At 40.6% G+C, this 16,804-nt stretch overlaps 2 protein-coding genes across 2 annotated transcripts in view; one reads left to right on the top strand and one right to left on the bottom strand.

Moving 5' to 3' along the window:
• The first annotated feature begins 1,398 nt into the window (after positions 1 to 1,398).
• LOC117147899 overlaps positions 1,399 to 16,804 on the top strand; it is a 59,827-nt gene continuing 44,421 nt past the window's right edge. The window contains exons 1-4 of the mRNA XM_033315006.1: positions 1,399 to 2,038; positions 3,466 to 5,234; positions 5,563 to 5,940; positions 6,871 to 7,030. Coding sequence (XP_033170897.1) covers positions 4,798 to 5,234; positions 5,563 to 5,940; positions 6,871 to 7,030 — 975 coding nt within the window. The 5' untranslated portion in view covers positions 1,399 to 2,038; positions 3,466 to 4,797. The remainder of the gene's footprint in view (positions 2,039 to 3,465; positions 5,235 to 5,562; positions 5,941 to 6,870; positions 7,031 to 16,804) is intronic.
• LOC117147901 (endocuticle structural glycoprotein SgAbd-8) lies at positions 15,478 to 16,670 on the bottom strand. The gene is made up of 3 exons (XM_033315008.1): positions 16,208 to 16,670; positions 15,880 to 16,089; positions 15,478 to 15,670 (listed from the first exon to the last, which is right to left on the bottom strand). The coding sequence occupies exons 1-3, from the start codon at positions 16,468 to 16,470 to the stop codon at positions 15,550 to 15,552; spliced, it is 594 nt and encodes a 197-aa protein (XP_033170899.1). The 5' UTR covers positions 16,471 to 16,670; the 3' UTR covers positions 15,478 to 15,549.

The raw sequence follows: 16,804 nt of genomic DNA, 5'->3' as shown, positions 1-16,804 counted from the left end.
TAACTTAAAATTTTTCGATAACACCAAATTTTCACGAAATTGCTGGAGAAGTAAGTGAAAAAGAGTGGAGTCTCAATTAACAATCATTTTTTAAAGCTATTTATTTTAAAGCTATCGTTACTTTTCCTTAGGCGCAGTGTTTAAGCTAACAAAAATACTTCCAAAACATAAAACTCAAAAGTGCCATAGCTTAGAGTCGTTTTTTCGCTTTGAAACTAATTTTGTTAGCAAGAATACTGAGTTTAATGCAGATTTATACACTTTTTCGTTTCTCTTCGAGCGGAAGAGCAGTTGGAACAAAAAAAAAAAAAGATAAAGAAAACACATTTTGTGATATAGCCTAGCATGAAGAACAACAAGAAGAGCATGAGATCCTGGAAATCGGAAATACGAATATGGAAAATGCATGAAAAGCAAAAAGCTAAGAAAACTTGAACAGGCTTAGCACTTTGGCAAACCAGAAAACGATCTCAATTAAGAAAATGAGATTCCCAATTAAAGAAATAAACAAAAAAATAAAACAAAAGAAAAATGGAAAAAAATGAAAAACAATTTATAAAGAAATCATACAATAGGCCAATACCAACGTTTTAGCAATCTAAGTCTAAGAAGAAAACTAATCGAAATTTTCTTTACAACAAAACTAAACTAAATAATAACTAACGTTTGTAAACCTTGTGCGTGTGTGTGTAAAACAGTAGTGCTATCTAAATATAATACGGATTAGACATCGCATAATGCATCAACCCTATATAAGTACGAGTACATACATATTAAAAAACCTAAAAAAAAATCAAACGAAATGAAATATAAACTATATTTGTGTGTTTGATGTCAGTCAACTAAATGTTAAAGTCAACTAACGATCACGTAATTGTATTGCATAGCCTATAACATTTTTTGAACGAAGCAAACAAAGTCGATTCGATTTAGCATGAGTATCAACTTTATACTACATATACACTTAACGACTAAAGATAGACACACAAGTGGTACAACTAAGAGGAAACACCGGATGCAGCAGACACGAAAACAAATACCTAATCGAAAGCGGATGCTGGCAATGATTAATTGATGATTGATTAATTGATTGGGGACTTTGATGACGGGCAAAACAATTAAAAATACTATACAAAATCGAAAAATTCGTACATCTTTTATTTGCTGGGCGGCAGAATTTAAATCTATGGCTAGAAAAAAATATTGCCTACTTATCGGATGATTGCTGCGATCCAAGACATTTGAATCATTTGGTTTTTATAATTTGATATTTAAGAAAAGGTTGGTCGTCTTGAGAAAAAAATATGGCTATTTTATGGTTTTAATAGATTATTGTTATGTTTCTAGCAAAATATGCGACGCACAACAACACGGCGTATGAGTGATATTATTAGTAAATATCGCACATACGACATGTGTTTCCTATATTACTCATACGACACGTGTTTCTGGAATATATAAATGTTAATATAATTTTTGAAGTGGAAAATACCACAGCGCCCGCTATTGGTGGCATTCTTTGCGATTTGTCCATAATGGAAGCTTTCAGAATATTGCTATGGTAAATTCATTCTCAGTTTTCTATGCATTTACCACCGAAGCGCCCTTCGTTGGTCGTGTTTCATTGGGAGTTTTATCGTTTTAGTTGCGGAAAATCCTGGCAGATGTCGCTTTGCTGCGCAATCGTCCTGCAAGAGTGCTCTCTATCTACAACTCTCGCTCTCGCTTTCTTGCCCGGCAAGCGATATTCCCAATGTTTACATTTTACCGACCTGATAGCAAAGCGGTTGAGCAGTCGTTTCAGCTTCGGGTGTGAGTCCTCGTGTCCTCGGCTCTCAGCTGCTGAGGCTGCTTTCACAGCGGCTGCTTTTGCCACAGTGGCTCCGTTATTTGTGCGTGCGCGTTGCCAATAAACGGGCAGCGGCTTTTGCTCAGCTCTCGTGTGATACAAAAATGTGGATTCCTGTGGATTCCGATTGATTGTTTATCGTTAAACGTTAGCCGATTCGGCAGTGTGTCTTTTCCAAAATTTTAACCGGTATTCAAAATTCCTGTGTGGGAGTATGTGTGTGTGTGTTTGAGTGTGCTGGCCCCAAAATATAGGCAACAAAAGGTGCCAAAACGGTTAAGCAGGCAGCTTCCTCTCGCTCTCACTCGCAGTCTCTCTCTATCTGTACGAGCATATTCCTCTGCAGCGCAATGTGTTTGTGTTATACACAGGACACAACTTCGAATACAGCCCCAAAAAAAAAACCAACTCACACGTATACGGAAACGGGATTGGATACCGTAACTTGGCTTGCGCCCACGCACGACCACATGCACATCCTAAGCGGCAAGAGCGCACTCTCTAGCTCTCTCTCTTGAAACCTTTCTCTCTGACTTGCACAGTGGGTGATTTTTGGCTTCACATCTCCAACAATTTGGCAAAAAGTTATTATGTGTTCAATTCTTTTAAAAAATGAATATATTTAAAGAAATATAAATACAATTTTTGTTATGTTTATAACAAGTTTTTTGTTTTGGAATAAACTTGACAAGCCAAAGAAACCCACTGTGCAGAGAGACAGTGTCCCTGTTTTTTTCGCTTTTTTTTTTGGGTGAACTAAAATGATGTTGACTCAACGTGCCAGCAGCCAGCCAGGCGCTAACGGTAACAGCAACAACAACAACTACAGCAACAACCTGACAACGAGACAACAACTGCGTTGTAGTTGTGGAATGCGCAGCACTTAATAAGTGTATTTTCCACGCAAAATTACACAAATTGTGTGCAAAAATTAGATGGTGAAAATGAAAGAAGCAGAATTGCTATTAAAAGAAGTGCAAAAAGTGAGCTGATAAAGAGATAAAAAGAAAACCGTAACCGTAACTCTTGGGAGCAAGCAAGAGACAAAAGAGAGCGAGAGCGATGTGGAGAGTGAGTGAGAGGCAGTGGCAAAAAAATTCGTCATTCATTCACAAGTGCAATGGGGAAAGCAACAACAGCAACAAATAGGGGCAAAAATAGAGCGGCTTAGGCAGCAAATAAAACAAATAACAAACACAACAAAACGAAAAAGAAGCAAAAATGAGTGAAGCGCGTGCTTAACCTAAAAGTGCAGGCCACTCACCCACACAATTACACACAATCAGGAACTCAAGCAGCCCAAGCATACACAACATACGTACCTATATGTACCCTGTAGTTTCATTCATTACGTTTTCAGCGGTGAATCACCACAAGCACTCAATCACCGCTCAGTTGGTACGATAACTGCTGATGATTTTAGCATTAACATGTCCTAAGAATTCAACACTTTGTCAAAGCATCAACAAAAAAGCACAAAATTTCACGCAAAACAATCGAGGTGCGATTTTGTGGTGGTTTTGAAGCGATGAATATTGGAACTGCAGGGCACATACGTGTCGAGTCCTAGCCTCAACAAATTCATGCTCTCTATTTTCCGCTTCCGCTTTTCGCAGACAACAACAATCGAAATGACAACAACAACAATGCATAGTTCCTGCTGAGTAGCTTTTTTGTATAATCGAATGAGTGTCCCTTTGTGTATTTGAACGAGATCCAAGGTAAACCAAGATGAAAGTCAATCAAGCAATAACAACAGCAACCGCAACAACAACTAATCACTGCCACCTACAAACAATAAGTTAACAACAATAACAGCAAAAACAGCCGCACCGAAGAGGAGAAAGACCCCAAAGACCGGAAGAAAAAGCAGAAAACGAAGGAGTGTGGCAAACAGGAAACTAGAAAATGTCCCAACCCTCGTAGCTAGCTGAAATTTCCCAATAGGAAAATGGATAACCGCAGAAACTGATAAATATGTTTAGGAACAACATAAAAGGAAGAACTAAGAAGAACTCCACATGAAATGAACCCATAGGTAAAAACAACTATCTACATCAACAGGAGAATGAACGACTATCACCAACTGCCAAGAAGATTCAACAACGATAATTTACACCAACTAACAAAATAAGTTTACAAAAACCAATAAAGAAAATTCAAATTTTTCCACAACAACTATAAATGAAATCAATGTCTTACAAAAATAACTATTAAATAGAGAGTACTTTAACAACGAAAAGGTTAACAACTAGCTGTTTTGAAAATAAATACCAAAAACTTCCTAGCAGTGGCTAAAACTCTTCAAAAACATGTGGTAATTAAAATAAACTAATAAACTAACCAATAATAAAAAAGTGCTTGCCAATATCAAAAACTTTAAATCTTTAGGATTAATACATAGTAATGCTAAACACCGACTAAACTCGCACAAAATTTAAACTAACGTAACGTTTTAGTAAAAACAATTCTTATTATCGAAAATGCTTACATTTAAATAAATGTTGTGGATTATGCAAATGAAAGTATCTTAGATCTACGGCTTCCATACACTTAAAGCATTACTAAACAAACTGGTAAAAACATAAATATTTGCTAATCATTTCACATAAAATCACATATTTACAACAATTAATGTATTTAACAACAAGAGATATTCAACAACAACTTACAACAAGGACGCACACCAATTCTCAAGAATGAACCAACAAAGGAAATCCAGCAGCTGGAACGCATTTGGCATAAACTGAAAAACATCTCATATATCCTTACTTAACAAAAACCAAATAAATATATAAAAAACGATTTATTGGGGAAAAGCGAAAAGAGTAATGGGAACTGTAATAAGCTAACAAATATACTCGTATGCAACAATCACTTTCAACAATATATCCCTCATCAAGAAAACATCATCGAATCGCCGCAAGGAATCTAGCGGATTCTTCAAGATGGAGCGCATGTGGCGAAAAGTAAACCACAGTTTGCGCAACACCAGCAAGTCGCAAGCACAGCAAGCAGCAGGTGGCGATGGAATCATCGGTGGCCCCGCCACAGGAGGCACTGCAGCCACGCCTCAATCCACCGACACGATTAGTTCGGCTGGCGGTTTCGGCGATGGCCAGCTGGTGGTCGCTGTCCAGGGATTAGCCACCGGAGGCATTGGGGCTTCCATCACTGCCAGTGGGGGCAGCAATGCCACCGGACGACGCCTGGCCAGCAGCGGAGGAGGTGGCGGTTGTAACAAATCCCTTAGCCAACATGTCCTGCAAACACGTACCGCTTCCTCGGAACGCCGCAGGCGACGCCGTCGGAAAAGTCGCCCACGACGTGGCGGTGGAATGGGAGTCACCAGTTGCGTCGGCGATCCTGGTGGCGACAATATGTCGTAAGTTTAAATTCCCTTAAAATCATTAGGAATTTTAGAGAATCGCTACTAAGGTGTCCAAAAGTAAGTCACGATGTGCACATCCGGAAATCCGGAAGTTCGATGAATCAATGCCGCAAGACAATATGCCCATTCGGGCCAGCACTCTTTTGGTCACCACTTGAGGCGAATTGAAAACTCTAGAGATTTCTCGAGCACCCCTTTTCATGGTGGCTCTCGGTTTTCTTTATTTTCAATGTTCTCGCAAGACAATGCCATTCAATGTTGGCTAGTGGGTAGTGTTCCTGGCGGAGACTCTAACGAGGCCTTGACTCGCTTTCCATTGCAGTTCCTCGGGCGGCTTTTATACACTGAAGGAGCACCAGCACTATCGTCCCAGTCACCATCATGGCGGTGGCGTCTCTGTCGGCGGTGGCGGTGGCTCATCCCGTCGTCTTTTCGCCACTTCGGCGCCCAGCGGCACAGTGATGATGTATCCGAATCCCCAGCGCGCCACGGCACTAGCACCATCTGCGGGATCTGGAACCGGGCAGGCAACCACTGCGGCAGGAGGAGGAGGAGCCGGCGGTGCTGGCGGTGGAGCGACTGGATCCGGATCTGGAGGACAGCCGGACATCTCACTGAGACAGCGGGCGGTGGCCAAGTTGCGCATGTTCAACTTCCATCTCAACTGGGATCTGCACATGACGCACTGCAAGCCCTGCGGGTGAGTAGCACTTCTACACTAAGAAAAATAACTAAGTAACTCAAAAGCAATTTACGCTTCAAAAAGAATAGCTACACAAAAAGTAGAGCTAATCTTATGTATGAATTAAAAAAGAATTGTAATTTAGAAAGAAATCTTCAAAAATTTGTGAGTCCATTTAATTTGCACCGATTTCTCTGAGTGCAGCGCGCAACTGGAGTTGCAACTGGAGCTCCAGTGCGTTGGAGTGCCCAAGTGGCTGCCACTTGAGTCTGCTCCAGTGGCTTGTGCTTTTGTTTGCCGCATAGTTTTTACCGGGTTGCCTACTCCTTTTTTTTTTTTTTTTTTTTGTATTTATGTCCCCTGTTCGCCGGTCTTTTCCTTTTTTCTTAAACCTTTTTACCCCATTTTCAACCGCCCTCTCAGAGTTTTTCATTTGTTTGTTGTTGTGGTTTCGGTTAAGTTGGGGCGTTGGAGTTTTCGGTTGCAACTCCGAGTTTTCAGTTTCCAGTATTTTTGAGCCGTTGAAGTGGCCGCGGGCGTTGAACGAACCCAAATGCAAAGTGGGTCGCCGAGCTTAACTTTTTGAGGCTTTAAGCCAACAACATCAGACATCGCGCATACATAATACGGTAAATGGAGCACAGTTTTCTTTACCGCCGAATGTGTGAAATTTTAATGAAGCGCCAGCTAACGAGCTCCAATGTGACCCCCGCCCGCCATGCGGTTGGCACAGTATTATTCCTTTTTTATTTTTTGTGCATATCCTTCCTCTTCTTTTTTTGATGGTTAATGAGTAGGGAGGGGTGGAGGAAGCGCCCGTCAGCAGAGAAATCAAGTTGATGGCGCCCGAGCAAGAATTCAAGAGGTTTAAAAGCAAGTTGTAGAAGATGTATATTTTTTTTTATTTAAGCAAACTGACTAAATTTCTATCCATAATTTCATTTGCAGTCCCCGTTTGAGTGGCAGTGGTGGCAACATAATCACCCGAAGGCTGTGCCGCAATCGTCGGCGCGAGGACAACGAACTGTACCGCTCCAATAGCTTCAAGTTCGAGCGATTCGAGCGCAAGGAGTGCCTGGAGGAGCTATCCAACACGTTGCAGAAGCAGGTGAGTCATGCCCAACATAAAAAACATAAACAAACATAATATACATACAAACAAACATAAATATGATTTTAATTAGTATTTAAGTAAGATATGCTTAAACTTAAATAACAATCGAGCACCACATGTTGCACATGCCGCATCAATTTATGCGCATATATTACACCTAATTGCAGAGTCCAAGGGAAAAAGCAGCGTCAACAGCAGCGTCGGCCACACTAATTAGTGGGGCCGTCGCTCGCTGCAGGTGGTGGCGAGACTGATCAAAGTGGCTGTGGGTGGGTACACTTGCACACAGATAACTGGGCGGGTCGGGTGTCTAATAGCTACATAATGTTGGGGGTTGGATACAAAGTCTCAGGTGGCTTTCGTTGCTATCAGAAGAAAGTTCAGTCTCCTCCTGCAGTCCCGAAATCCATCATTGCCCGAGTGGGACAGGGGTGGGTGGGGGTGGAGAATCTAATTAATGGCGCGCAACAAATTGAATTTTAATTGGGCGTCGAATTTGATTTGGCAGCCGAAAACACTCTGGCCCCGGGGTGCCACAGCCGATAACAAAGTTAAATTGAAATTGAACCTGGCGGCTACGAAGCAGAATGCTGCAAATGGCCAGGACTCCGGGCCAGGCTTAATGAATATTTAAACGTAATTAAAGTCACTGCTTAATAAGGCTCCGGCAGAAAAAAAGCAGCCAGCAGGTGGACACTTTTAAGTCGATTAACTAAATTATTGCTGAAAATAAAATCTTGAGCCGCAGTTCTGATATTTTTGATATGTCAACGCACCATCAAAATTGTTATTAATGATGTCTAAAAGTATGCAGTGAATTTTTTGAACTTGCCAATCTAGGAAATATATAGTTGATGTTCTGGTGCGATTTTATATTTTAGGAAATAACTTTAGAGAAGCGTTTTATGGCTTCCATGCGGAACCTAGCCGCCGGCTACTCAATCTCCACCTCAACTTTAAGTCCGAACTCTGGCCTAAAACTCCATCTCGAGTCCAACCTCAACCTCAGGCTCACTAATGCGAGATTTTCTCGTTTGGGGAACTTCAACTTTGTTTTATTTTTCAGCACGCCTGCGGGCAAGTTTTTCTGTTCCGACGCTGCTACTGTGGGTTAAATGGGTGGGGTTTGGCAGGATGGGTGGCTGGACTGGTTGGTTGGATGGATGTTTGGCTTAGTACTCCATCAAGAACGCGGCTAAGTGACAGGCAACCATTTATCAGCCGGCAAACGTTGTCTAAGTACGCTGCGGTCTCTGTCTGCAGAGCACTTCAAATCGCTACCTCATCATCGCTCCCATCCTCCCGTGAATCCTCCAATCCATCCATCCATCCATCTATTCTGGTTGTGGCTCCTTCTACAACTGTCAGCTGTCCGATTCGATAAGCTGCGTGGACAGTGAACGTAATACCCCTGGCGAAACCGAATCGCAATCCAAAAAGGCGGAAGTCCAATCCAAAACTTTGCCTCACCTGCCGCAGTTCGCTTGATAAATAAATAAGCAGGACAAGTTGGATGGCAAAAGTGTTGGGAAATGGCTGAATTTCTAATACCCTTACGAATCGTTGACTTGGTTGCTTCGCTACTGTATTGGATTACATTTTGTATTTATTAATGAACTTTCTATTTTAAATGTGCAGTAAAAGGTACATGAAAAAACGGATAGAACATATTAAAGTAGATTTTCAATTTGAATTTTAGTTTGTCTCATCCCAAATTTCAGAAAAATGCCAGTGTAATTCGCCATTCCACTTCTGCGGCTTCCGGATTTTGATGGATTTATCAGGTGTGCGGCAGACGGATCCGGCAATCCGTTGGCGCGGGATTTGGATTTATTCACCCCCAGGCGCCCAGTGACATCGCTGCCAAGTGAGGGGCACTCTCAGTAATCAGAAATCGGAGTTGGAGTCCCTCGATGTTTCCCCACTTTCCATTTTCCATTTTCCCCGACTCATGGCACTCCTAAAATCAACCCAACCACTTGTGGCTGTCCTTGTCAATTCGATTTTCCCTAATATGAGTGGAACAAGCCGAGTAATGCAGAAAGTGAAGGCAAAATACAGGGTTGGCAAACAAATGGCATTTGGAAATTTTGTTGGCACTTTAAGTAGTTGCGCCCAATCGAAAAATGAACTTTCAAATTGCTTACATAATCGGGCACACACCTCAATTTTCGGGCAGTTTAGCTTGGGGGGAATTAAATTTGACTTTGATTGAACTTTATTCAAATTCGATTGACCTCAGCCTGATGGGAATATGCTTATCAATTTGTTGGGATAATCAATATCAATAATGGGATAATGCTTTTCTAAACGGATTTACAGAACATACAGAAAATTGGCTGCAAACTAGCAAATAATTTGAATAAAATGTTTTATCATAAATTCTATTTTAAAATTCCTCTCATTAATTGAAATGCCGTGCAATGTTCGCTTTTTACTAAGCCTTACTAATGACTTTTTTACAGGACTGTTGAATCATTTTTTATTCGTATAATTCCTGGTTTATTTTTTATTTTCGCCTGAAGGCAGGCACTTGCTCATTTCAGTTTCTGCGCCATTTGAGCACCTTCATTTGTCAATGTTCACCTTTGACTTTCTCTCCCCGCCCCCCACCACCACCCAGCCACTTTCACTGGCCGTGCTTCCGCCAGTCTCCAGTTTCAAGCATGGGAACCACAATGACCCGACGACAGGCTTGCTCTTCCATTGTCCCGGATAATTTCCATCATCTAATGCGTTATCTTGGGCCAGCAAGTGCGTAATATTCCTTTCTGGATGCCATCGGGGTAAAATTTCCCGCCCACGCATTATTTTTGATGGCACAATTTTGAGCATTAGGGTGCTGGAAGCTGGTGGAAGCCCCAGCCCTCTGCATTTTCCGTGCTCAGTGATCTGTGTGCGCTGGCAATCATTAGCCTCAATGTCCTGTCCGCTTTTCGCTTCATTCATGCAACAATTGTTGATTGCCAGCACCCCCGAAAAGGGGCTGAATCAACCACCCACCCCCATCGTTTGTTGCGTGTGAATTATTGTTGGTAATAACGTGGAATTGCCTTGTCAGTCAGCAATCTGCAAGAAATGAAGGCTTCACTTGCTAGGTAAAAACTCAAGTATTAAGTAGCTGCGAGTGGAACACACCACCACATCGCCACGCCCCAAAAATAGTTCCATAAAAGGCGCAATAAAACGAGTTAATTTCCGAGTCAAGTTCCCGAAAACTTGCTACAACTTCAAGCAGCTTACTCTACTTCTCCTACAAATTTAATCAAACACACACATGGGTGGCAGCGAAAGGGGGGAAGGGTTGGTGAATATAAAGGGGGTGGCTGGGGGCCGTGAGATGGGGGATGGGGGCATCCTCAACCCAGTTGGCGCTCTAAATAATTCATGTCGGCAACATTCGTTCTGGGTTCGCTTTCTAGCTTGGAGAGTTTTCTGCAACATTTTCCAACTTGTTGTAATACATTCAAATGAGTCTGGGAAAGAGGTTTAAAAAGTGTGGGGGGGGGGGGGGGGGGGAGGGCTTACGTGGAGGGGTGGGAGGGTGTGGTAAGGTGGCACAAATGGGGGAGAAATGGGCTAAGTTCTGTAGCTGTCCAACTAACACACATGAGAAAAAGCAAACGTGTGCAAGTGAAAAATATTTAAAAAAAAAAATAAATAAAAAAAAAATATAAAAAAAATAATAAAAAAAAAATAATAAAAAAAAAAATAAAAAAATATGACAAAAGGAAACGGATACGATAAAGGTTTGATTGGAGTTTAACTGCGGTATAATTATAATTTAATTACCCTAAAAATTTGCATGGATTTAGCACTGATTGACATGTCAATTTATACATTTCTCATTGCTTTCTTCAATAATTCCTTCAACAACTTGTTTTGTAATTATGTTTCTTATTGAATTAATCTTGCGCCACCTTAGTTTTCCCAACTTTTTGTGGAATCCGCGGCGTCATGTCGTTGACTTGAGTGTGCCATTCACTTCACCTTTTCCTTCACGACGCCACCCGCCGCATAATTTGGCGCACTAAATTTATGTGCGCAATTGTGCTGAGTTGTGTGGGGAAGGCTCCCCAATTCTCGGCATCCCCGTCCGCTATTGCAGCATTCGGAATGTATTACATGGCACTGCCTTTGTGCTGGTGAAATGTGATGCACTGCGCGAAATAAAGCATTGCTCACTAAGGAATTTATTTAATTTTTTGCTTGAGTACTAGCAAAATACTCCAAAAATACAAAATACTTTACCAAATAAGCTTATAAGTCTATGCCGATTTCTTGCCGTGTACAACTGCTCACTTTCGTCGGAGGTCCTGCGTGGAATTCTCCATTTGTCGCCGGTCTACAGTTACATGTATCCCGCGGATACTGTCGCTGCACCTTCTTTATCCATACGAAGGGTCCTTTGTGTGTTATTATTCAAAATCCAGTCAATAATGCGAAACGCGAGGCTAATTTATTATACCAAATACGCAACGAGATGCTCCACGCGAAATTTTATATTTGCCCCATGGTTTGGGGCTGGCGAGAATTTACAATTACGACCAGGGAATACCGCTAGCAGTTAACGCACACATATGCAAATTGTACATATGTATTGGGGATAGGAATATATACATATATATACATATATCCTTGGGATTGTGACTGCGCTGTCTGGTTTTCAATTTTATCCCTTTTATTGGCTCTGCATTTGTTCCAGCTGCTTAAAATTCATACGCAAATACTTGGTAAAAGTTTGGGGGAATGAGAAAAACAGGGGCGGGGATTGGGGGTCTAAAAAAGGGGGCAGGGGGCGCTGGTTAAGCAGATTGCAAGGGGGGGCAGCTCGAATCGTCCCTTTTGGTCCATAAAGTCCCCCGTCAACCAGCTGCCAAAAGTTTCCTCGACGCTTTGTGCAAATTAGTTTATTGGAATTTCTTGTTATTTTTTCTTTTTTTTATTTATTTCGCTTCGATTTATATCCCCTCGAAATGAATTGGAAAAGGGGGGCGGAAAATTTCGGGAGGGAAAGCAAGGTGGCGTGTGCGTAGAGATTTATAGTTTCCTCGGATCCAATGTGCATATTACACGGTTTTCAGTTTTTATAGCAATCGTCTTTTCATATATTAACTTACTAATATGAGTCTTCAGAAAAACCTTTTTTAATATTTTTTTTTTTTTTTTTTTTTTACCATTTTTATATGGTTGTAAATGGCTCGTAATATTTTTAGTTTATTAATAAGAACTGTGAATATACGTTATACTATTTTTTTTTTACAAAACACAAAAGGTTTATCTATTTCAAATATGTAAGAAAATGATTGCCACTATTTTTCAAGGTATTTTTATGCGATATTTTTTTAATGCCAAAGCGAGTGTTCCCTCTTTTTTGTCCAACAGCTAAAGGCCACTTTATTTTCCCCCATAACTTGCTAAATTTATAATATTACGTGTTACGCACTGTGGGCGGGGGGAGGTGAAAACTGGGGGGCCAACACACACAGACTATTAAAATTTTAATGAAAATGATGTCCGCTGGGACGGGTAACAACGTTCTCGCATTGCCAATGAAGATGACTCACCAGAGTTGGAAAAGCGGAGGAAAACTGGGAGAAAAGTGGGGGAAAGGCGGGCGAAAAGCTTTGGCTAAGGCTAAGTAATGTAACTGCTAAGGGGAGGGGATGGGGCTGGGAAAAGTGGGGAAAATGTGCGTGCAACTGCCATATCAATATCAACACACACACATGGCGCAGCACATCCATTCCAACAAAAACACAGGTGGATTAACATTGAAATTGACTGACACAAACGCAAGGTTCGCTTTTCTCAATTTCTCCTCGGGGCGGATTTGCACGCAATTATAATGCCCAGGTGTAGCCAAATAAGTTTTGCCGGTCCAAGTTTAAGCTTAAATTTGATGATTTTCTTCAAGCTTAAAATGCATTTTTTTAAGCCAAATTCCACAACTGAAGTATTAGCAAATATATCAATAATATGTAAGGTATTTAATTTGAAGTTTAAGGACCAAGTGCAAGGATTCTTGAATTGCATTTAAGTTTCTACGGATTATTCACTTAATAAATATAAAAAAAACCTATATTAATTATATATAATTTATATATATTATTATTTATATGTATTATTATTTATATATATTATTATTTATATATATTATTATTTATACATATTATTATTTATATATATTATTATTTATATGTATTATTATTTATATATATTTTGATTTATATGTATTATTATTTATAAATATTAATGTTTATTTATATATATTATAATTTATATATATTATTTTTTTTTATATATTATTATTTAATAATTAGAAGAATACTTACAAGTGCAGACCAATGGATAATTTTCTTAAACGTTTTCATTTGCCATTTTGTGTGATTTTCTGTTGGCATTAAAACTGGCTCATAGGTGTGTGTGTTTTTGCCCCTGGCAAATGTCAGTACACCCGTTGCAACCCTGCCCCCTCCAACTCATCATCTCCCACACAACAACACCCCTGAACTGTGAATGCCCCCGCAACCCCCCTTAAGGGTTGCTTCTTCGCCTAACTTGATTTTTTTTAGCTCGCGGCACAACGCCAAATCCGTTTAAATTTATGGCGTGTCATTGTTTTGGCATAAAATTAAGTGAGTTCGCTTTTCGGGGGCGGAGGTGGTGGAAATGTAGTTAAACATGCACAGACATGCATGCAAATGATTGCAGTTGCCCGTCTGTCCCCCCTTCAGAAGAGGGGGATCCGAAAATAGAAGACCCAGTTCACATGTTAATGAAATTCAATAAGCGCTGCCTACTTTCGGGCGCTTTCGGAACGATGCCTGTTCATAACGGCCGGTCCTTGTGCACTTGAAAAAATTCAAGTGAGTTATATATTGAATTTGAAAATTTACCAGTTCTCACTTAGAAAGATATTCGGATTTTAGGAATAGTTAACAACCTATAGGTAGATTTCTTTAAATCTAACATATTAACAATATTTCTTTATATTAATTTTTTTTCATATTATTTATAATAATTTTTTCGAGTGTTTCTGAGCTAGAGTCTCCTCTGAATTCTAGACTTGCCATTTCTGCATTTTCCCCGCTCTCCATTGCCAGCAATTGTTCATCTTTCCAAGCGAGGCCGCAACATGGAAAATAATTTATAAAATTCATAAGCGCCTTTAATTTATGAGAACATCCTTCCCCCCCCCCCCCTGACAACAGCCCCCCCGCCGCTTGCTCCTTTCCTGGGAATCCCCCTGATGCCCCACAGCAATTCAGTGTAATTTTAATTAATGCTAAAACGGAATGCGAATGCTAAACGACCAAGAGACGGTTAGAAAAAAAAAAAGGAAAAGGAAAGATGAAGACAGAAGAATGGCCTGGGAAAAATCATCGAAAACAATTCCGAAAAAAAGAGAAAAGGAGAAGAAAGTTCAGAGACAATGCGAAAAGGAAATTTGACAGTAAAGAGGAGAATGGGCGGGAAAAACAAGGGAAAAGCGGTGGGAAAATCGTAAAGGAGCATTTACATTTGAAAAGGCTGCGGTTTTTGCATATCTACCTTTTGCGAACTTTTAAATAATAAGTAATCCATTTTTTTTAGCTAGAAGATCCTAAATATTTTCACAAAGTATCTAAACCAATTATATTTAACTAATGACATGTGTATGTACATTATTGATTCTGTAAGGGGTCACAAAGTCACAAAGCGGTTTAAAAAAAAAAATAATAAAAAGTTCACAACGGTATACAATTTCCTTATTTTAAGCTTTTAAAACCAAAACCTCATTATCCTTCCCCATTAAAGTTCTGTTTCGCCACCTCATTTTGTCTTTTAAGAGTCCTTAACTCAAAGCTTTAAGTTGCAGACAAAAATAAACAGAGCCTCAGACGTTGGCAAAAGTTGGCTTTACTTTTATGATTAATGCCAGGCGACAATGGCCAAAAAGTTTCGACTCTTCTTTTTTTTCGAAAAGGGCGCAAAAAAGTTTGTAACGTGGCAAAAGCGGGGATTTAGCTTGTTTTGATTGCAGACCTCAAATGCTTAACTGCATATTAATTCACCCCTTCCATCAAGGGTCTGTGTGCTTTTGTATTGAGCACTTACTATATTTCGGTTTTTGGCCAAAAGTCAAAGTCCACAAAAAGAAAAAAAAAAATGCGAACAGCAAAGAGGCGTGGCAGTGTGTTCTTTTGGCAGCCTTTTTATGGGCGGAGCTCAGAAGTTGTTCACTTAAATTAGCTACAAAGGCGGTTTCTCGATTGTCGTAGTGTTTTGCTATGGTTTTTTGTGTATAGTTTATAAATTAATGCTGGGTAGGCACTTTAATGGGGATTAAGGGGCATCTGTGGTAATTGCTGGCGTATTTAGTTTTAAAGAATCTCTCTTCAAAATATTCAGATTATGGAGTAATCATTAAAGTAATGTTTACCAAAAGAAGTGTCAATTTATTGAAATTTACAGTGTTAATAGCAGATTACTGGCTCGTAGGCTCCTGTCCATCTCATCGATTATATCACTTAGTAGTGCCTGCGCTGGCGATATCCTGGTGGCAGATATCGGGTGGCAGGAGCAGGAGCTGGGACATGCGATGAGGCCGATCCACGGTAGCCAGATCCACCAGCGCCATAAGAGCTGCGTCTGAGATTTAGTAAGGTTTCATATTAATAGCTAACAAAAGAGGTTTTAAAGGACGAAATTAACAAAAATTTAGCTTTGACAATGCGATCGATAAAAGTATCGATAATATCGATAATTTTAGATTTTAGCAAGCACCGATGTTGGAATTAATATATTCTTTCCTTTTATCTGTAATATCAGAGTAACTAAGTACTTATTTGACATCTTACCCAGCCGGAGCAGCGGGAACCGAGGGAGAAACGGGTAGATGGGCACCTTCGGCATGGAATCCGTTCTTATCGGCCGTGTAGTTCACCGTGTACTGCTTGCCATCATCCCCAGTGTATGAGTAGGATCCCTGGACACCCAGCGATCCGTGGGGCCATCCTCCGCGGAACTCACCGGTCTCATCGCGGTGAATACCATTGCCAGTGTCAAAACTGAGAAAGGATAGGACTCCATTAGTACCCAACTTCAATTATATGGAATTCGATGGTTCGGTTTTCTTCACTAGTTTCATAGAATGAATATTCGATTTTCGAGTTCAAAGAAACTTACCCGAAATTGTAGTTGCCATTGGCGTCGCTGTTATAATCGCTCCTCACGATGGGAATTTGGGGCTGTTGCTGTCGCTGGAAGCTGGAGCCGCCTCCAAAGGAATGTCCTGCGCCAGGACGAGCGTGTCCTTGGCCACTCACACCATGGTAGTGCAGCTGACTCGCCTGCGGAGTGGGCAAATACCGCTGGCTAAGACGACCGGCCAAAATGGCCGAGGAAAAGCCGAAAAGCACTAGGGCAACGGTCAACAGAGGTCGCAACATTTTCGCGATTTCAACAAAAATCACAGATCACAGAAGTCACTTGAAAAAAAATATGATATATAGATAGATTATGGTGGCGGATTCTCGATCTGGGAACGCTCGAACGGCAACTGCTGGCGAATCCGCTGGAGCGATTTGGTTTTATAGCCCCGCCATCAAACACTCACACTCCGACAAACATTCCATGCTCGGTTTTAATTGTTTTCTGTTCAACGTCTTCTTGCCTTTTTTTTTGCCGATTTTTTTCTTCACTGAGATTTTGTTGTTTTTTTTTTGTTTGCTTTGGCCGTTTAATTAGCCAAAGGCAGACGCGGCCAGCAAACAGTTTTTGGAA

This window comes from Drosophila mauritiana, chromosome X (assembly GCF_004382145.1).
Source record: "Drosophila mauritiana strain mau12 chromosome X, ASM438214v1, whole genome shotgun sequence".
In the NCBI taxonomy this organism is placed as follows: domain Eukaryota; kingdom Metazoa; phylum Arthropoda; class Insecta; order Diptera; family Drosophilidae; genus Drosophila; species Drosophila mauritiana.
This window is presented reverse-complemented; position numbering and strand designations above follow the sequence as displayed.

What these genes read in the sequence shown, in the direction of transcription:
- LOC117147901 (XM_033315008.1), bottom strand. Translation starts at nt 16,470, where the DNA reads ATGTTGCGACCTCTGTTGACCGTTGCCCTAGTGCTTTTCGGCTTTTCC. An exon ending in AATGGCAACTACAATTTCGG is followed by an intron (nt 16,090 to 16,207) that starts GTAAGTTTCTTT and finishes ATCCTTTCTCAG; the next exon opens with TTTTGACACTGGCAATGGTA. An exon ending in GTTCCCGCTGCTCCGGCTGG is followed by an intron (nt 15,671 to 15,879) that starts GTAAGATGTCAA and finishes ACTAAATCTCAG; the next exon opens with ACGCAGCTCTTATGGCGCTG.